Source organism: Ammospiza caudacuta, chromosome 7 (genome assembly GCF_027887145.1).
Source record: "Ammospiza caudacuta isolate bAmmCau1 chromosome 7, bAmmCau1.pri, whole genome shotgun sequence".
NCBI classification, from domain to species: Eukaryota; Metazoa; Chordata; class Aves; order Passeriformes; family Passerellidae; genus Ammospiza; species Ammospiza caudacuta.
In genome coordinates, this window is record NC_080599.1 from 40,333,583 (window position 1) to 40,338,968 (window position 5,386).

Consider the following 5,386-nt stretch of genomic DNA (forward strand, 5'->3'; position numbering starts at 1 on the left):
CATCATTTCTTACCCCGGCGCACATTAAAACGCGTCCGTCGCTCCGTGTGTGGGTGGATGCTGGGCCGGGAGTGCGTGTGTGTGCGTGTGTGTGTACCGTGTCTGGCATCCCACCATCTGGTTTGTTTCACTCCAGGGTTTCCCTTTTCTAAATCGTCTCGGGACGGGTGTAGTTTAGGTACTTTTTCTCGTTTTGATTCGTTTCTGCAGCCGATCTTGCGTGGCAAAGCGGAGGCTGAGACCGACTCGGCGAGCAGAAGCCGTTCGGAGACGGAGAGAGCGGGATTCATATTCACTCTCGTTCTATTGTGGATCATCCCCCGCTTATCGGGGACCACAATGAGCCTCGAAACAGGCAGGAATGGTGTCGGTGCCGGGTGAGCGGGACACGCCGCTGCTCGGGGTGCGCGGTGCTGGGCGGCAGAGCCAGCTCCAGCCGGGAGCAGGACAAGGCATCCCACCGCATCCCACCGGCAGCGCCTCGGATCAACCCTTCTCGCCTGCCCCGTGCATTTCCCACCTCATCGGGGTTCCCATGACCATAATTATAGCAGCAAGCGGCTCCACCCGAGCTCTGCGTTGCCGGGGGCTCCCCCCGAGGTGTGCCCGCCTCTGCAGGCAGGGGGAGAGCCGGCGGCAGGGCCAGGGCAGGGCAGGGCGGGCAGGCAGCAGACACCCACATCTGTTTCACTTCGAGCCGTGAGGGACGGAGCGATCGGGAGGCAGCTGCTCTGCGATCGGGGGGTGGCCGAGCATCTTCTGGCCCGGAGCATCCCCCGGGCGGTGTCCCCTGCCCCGGCCGCTCGCAGCGCGTCACTTTGCTGCCCCCCAGCCCTCCCCTTGGCCGCCCTGCAGAGGCACAAGGCGCAGGTCCCGGCGGTTCCTCGCTGCCATGAAATGCACCAAGTGGAAATTCAATCGCCCCGTTGTGTGTGTGGTCGAAATCTCTGGCAGCTGCTTCGGAATTTTTTATGACACTTTCGTTTATGTAGGGGAGGCATAACTATTATTTTACTTAATAAAAATGGAAAGCGGCTCGGGTCTTTTCCCTCTCCACTCTCTTCCATTTGTTCCTCCCATCGCTTTTCCACGGAGATGATGAACGGAGAGTTTAAACAATGTTGGTAGGAAAGATGCGGCATCTCTGAGACATTTCTCCGTGTTAGACAATTATATATACTTCTATATATGAAAAAAAAAACATATAGGGGAAAGAAAGAAAATAAATATAGATATAGTTATATATGTATATGTATATATATATATACACACAAACTTATGAGAGGGAGATATATGCGTATGTGTTGTGAACACAGGTTAGGAGCATCGAAGAAGTATAAAAGTGAAAGCTCAGGAAAGCTCCCCCAGAGCTGAGACGCGCCCGCGGGACAGACTTCCCACCTTCCCGAGAAACTCTCAGCACGTTTTCCCCTCTACTTTTCTGCTTTGATCGAGAAATTCTTCCCGATGTCCGCGCTGGCGGCGAGGAAGGAGGATGCGACCGACTCCGCGCAGAGGCTCCGGCTCTGAAATCGCTGCTCGCTCTGGAGATGTGCGCACGGAGGCGTCCGCTGCCTCTGCCCTCTCCTCGGGGTCCCACCGAATTCGCCGAGCCTGTGCACCGAGTCGTTAGGGCTTGAGTAATTGTGACCGGCATTTGGAAGCGGGGCCGCGCAGCTGTTTGGCCCGGCTCCCCGGTATTAGTGCTGGAGATTTTATCACCAAATGCTCGCACCTGTTAACGGCAGAGCCTGGCAATTCATCACCGCGGATTCTCACACTGCCGAGCGTGGCCCTGCCGGGGGGACATCTCCTCGTGGTACCCCCTTGGAGGAGCCCATCCCCTTCCTCCCTCCCCGAGCATCCTCCCACGGGAAAGCAGATTCGTGTTTGCAGAGCCTCCAAGGGAAAAAAACAAACTAGACCGAACCAAAACCTAACAGCGCGAGCGTGGTTCAAAGCGTCCGCGATAGAGACAGGGACAACCTGCTGTCACAGCCACCCACGGGCCATGGGCTGCGCAGCTTCAGCCGCGGATGTGTTCCCCGGACTGCGCCAGGGAAGCGCAAGGGGGGCATCTGGGCTCTGCCACCCGCGGGGACACCGCGGTGGCTCCCAAGGCCCTCGTGTGCCTCTGTTTAGCAGGAAATTCTCCGCGACAAGGTGGGTGTCTGCTGCCCACCCCCTCCTCCTGCCAGCCGTCAGGGAAGCGGAGGCAGGAGATGCCGGGCCCGCAGGATATTCCCCATCCCAAGGGGTTCCTGGGCCCGGCCGGGCCGCCTCGGAAAGTGGTACCCGGCGCGGCCGGGCGGGGATGCGGGGCTCTGGAGCGGTCCCAGCACCCCGCGGACACGCACGGCTTCGCTTTGGTTATTGCTGGCGGGGGGAGAGGCTCGCAGAGCGCTGCTCGTCGCCCTCCGGCCCGCACCTGCCGGGCGCAGCACCCCTTCGGTGGGAGCCCGAGGAGGAGGCGGGTTTCCAGCAGGGTGCTCCGGCCGCCGCGACGTGTCGGTGACGCGAGCGCGTGGAGAAGGAGAGCGGGGATCCCCAAATTCACAGCACCCCTCAAGGGGGCCGAAGGCTCGGTCCTGGCGGAGTGAGGGTCCCTGTTGGCGAGGCTGCGGGAGCTCTGCAGCTCATCCCGCGGCTTCGGGGATGGGCAGCTCTCGGGGGAAGAGCGGACCCTCCGCGGACCCCAGGGCGGAGGAAGGCGACCGTCGCATGGCGCAGGAATGGGGTCTGAGAGCCTCCAGCACCGCGGGGCCCTCGGGGCGGGGAGGGGCTTTATCCAGCGTCGATCGCCCCCCTCCTACAGCAGCCTGCTCCAGACAAGCTGGGGGCATCCGAGCGCCAGGGGAGCGGGCAGCGCCTTTCCTCGAAAGCATCTCGGGCGGGGGACGCGCTCCCCGGGGACCGGGCCGGGCAGTCCCTCATGGTGCCCCGTGGGGGCTGCGGCGGGCGCCACGTGATGCCGGGGCGGCCGTATAAAGGCCTGGGGAGCGCTGGCAGCAGGCGCAGTGTGGGAGCGTTTCCACCGGGTCCCAGCTCGGGAGGGGTGGGGAGGGGGGAGCCGCCTTCCCCACTTCTGCCCTCCCCCCTCCCTCTTCCCCTGCCCCTCCCTCCCCCCTCCCCCTCCCTCCCCCTAACCAGACAAGGAGCCGTCACAAAACCCACTTTTCTTTTTTTTTTAACCTTCTCCCCCCCCACACACCTTTTTTTTTTTTTTTTTCCCAATTTCTCTCCTTTTATTATCATTATCACCATTATTTATTACCGCTGCTCCCAAGCGCCCTGCCCGGCCCACGGGCGCCCCGGTCCCCCCGCCCCCGCCCCGCGCCCCCTCCGCCGCCCCTCCCTCCGCAGCCACCACCCCGCAGCCGGCAGCGCGGCCCCGCCAGCAGCGGCGCGGCGAGCGGGGCGCGGAGCGGAGCGGAGCCGGGGCGCGGAGTCCCAGCGGCGGCCGCAGCCCTCCGGCACGGCCCCGGGCCCATCCCGGGAGCCGCCGCTAGGTGGGAGGGGGAGCCCGGCCCCGGCCGCCCCGGCCGCACAACAATGACTTTGGGCAGCAGCGGCGGCGGCGGCTGCGGGATCATGTCCGAGCGCTCCCCGGAGGAAGAGCCGCTCTCCGAGGTGGAGGACGCGGATATCGACGTGGTGGGCCCGCCCCAGGATGGGGGCAAGTACAGCGAGGAGGAGGAGGACGACGAGGACGAGGAGGAGGAGGACGAGGAGGACGGCGGCGATCCGCTGGGGCTGGCGCTGGCGCGGAGCGGGGCCGCCAAGGCGCGCATGGGGGGGTCCCCGGAGCGGCTGTCCCCCGCCGGCGGCTCGGAGCCCGCCTGCGCCCGCGGCGCCGCGCCCGGCGAGAAGGCGCCCGCGGGCGGCGGCGGCGGCGGCGCGGGAGGGAAGAACCCGCTGGTGAAGCCGCCCTACTCCTACATCGCCCTCATCACCATGGCCATCCTGCAGAGCCCCAAGAAGCGGCTGACGCTGAGCGAGATCTGCGAGTTCATCAGCGGGCGCTTCCCGTACTACCGGGAGAAGTTCCCCGCCTGGCAGAACAGCATCCGCCACAACCTCTCCCTCAACGACTGCTTCGTCAAGATCCCCCGGGAGCCCGGCAACCCGGGCAAGGGCAACTACTGGACGCTGGACCCCGAGTCCGCCGACATGTTCGACAACGGGAGCTTCCTGCGGCGGAGGAAGCGCTTCAAGCGGCAGCAGCAGCTGCACCCGCCGCACCCCGAGCTGCTGCTGCGGGCCGGGGCCGCCGACCCCGCCGCCTTCCTGCCCGGCTTCGCCTACGGACCTTACGGCTACAACTACGGCCTGCAGCTCCAGGGTTACCCCCACCACCACCACCACCATCCCGGTGGCGGAGGCGGCGGCGCCGCGGGCGCCTTCCCCTTCCCGGCGCCGCACTGCCCGTTACCGGCTCCGCCGCCTCCCGCCGCCGCCTCCGTCTTCTCCGCCGCCTCGGGGCTGCCCTCCTTCCTGGGCGGCGAGCTGAACTGCAGGAAGTCCTTCTACCACCCCCAGCTGAGCCCCACCGCCCTGCCCGCCGCCCTCCTCCAGACCCTCAAGCCGGACCCCTCGCCCGCCGGCGGCGGCGGCGGCGGCACCAACCACCCCTCCCGGCCCTCTTTTTCCATAGACAACATCATCGGGGGGGCCGTGCCCCCGCCGCCCAGCACCAACCCCAGCGTCGCGCCCGCCGCGCCCTACCCCGCCGGCCAGGCGGGCCCCCCGGCGCAGGTCCTGGCCGTGCTCAGCCCCGCCTTGGCCCCGGCACAGCCCCAGGTCAGCCTGGCACACGAGCCGCTCCTCCAGCCGGCCCAGAACTTTTCCAGTAAAATCACAACCCTCAGCAGCTGTCATTTTTAAAGTGTGCTGGGGACTGGGGAAGGGGAGGGGGATGGGGGGGAGAGTAGCGAAGCAAACGGCCCCTTTCCAGCTCTCCCCCGCTCCTCCGAAACTGCTCCCCTTCCCTCTCCCCGTGTCCCCCCCCATCTCCTCCTGTTGTGTTTTAAGGTAGGAAATATTTCCTTTTTTTTTTTTTTTTTTTTTTTTTAATTTTTACTTAATTTCCAGGCTCAGTGGCATCCAGATCTGTTTGTCTCTCTTTGCTCGGAAAAAAAAAAATAATAATCCAACAAATCGGGAGGGCGGGAGGAGGGAAAGAATAACACGATTTGGTCCTACAAGCGCCAAAGCGTATTTATAAAGCGGCCGTAACATAAGCTGGGACCTGGGCTGCTCGAACACGCAACGTCGTGTGAGGGGCAGAGGGGGGCATGTGAAGAACGAAGCGGTCTCGGGGTCGGAAATGTTTCCTTTGAGAGGTGCGGGTTTTCCGCGGGGTCCCCAGATGGGCCAGGGGAGCTGC

At 64.5% G+C, this 5,386-nt stretch overlaps 1 protein-coding gene across 1 annotated transcript; it reads left to right on the top strand.

Moving 5' to 3' along the window:
• The first annotated feature begins 3,552 nt into the window (after window positions 1-3,552).
• Window positions 3,553-4,884, top strand: FOXD2 (forkhead box D2). The gene is given in 3 exon segments (XM_058808903.1): window positions 3,553-4,342; window positions 4,345-4,388; window positions 4,390-4,884. Coding segments are annotated over 3 exon segments (1,329 nt in total).
• The last annotated feature ends 502 nt before the right edge of the window (window positions 4,885-5,386 follow it).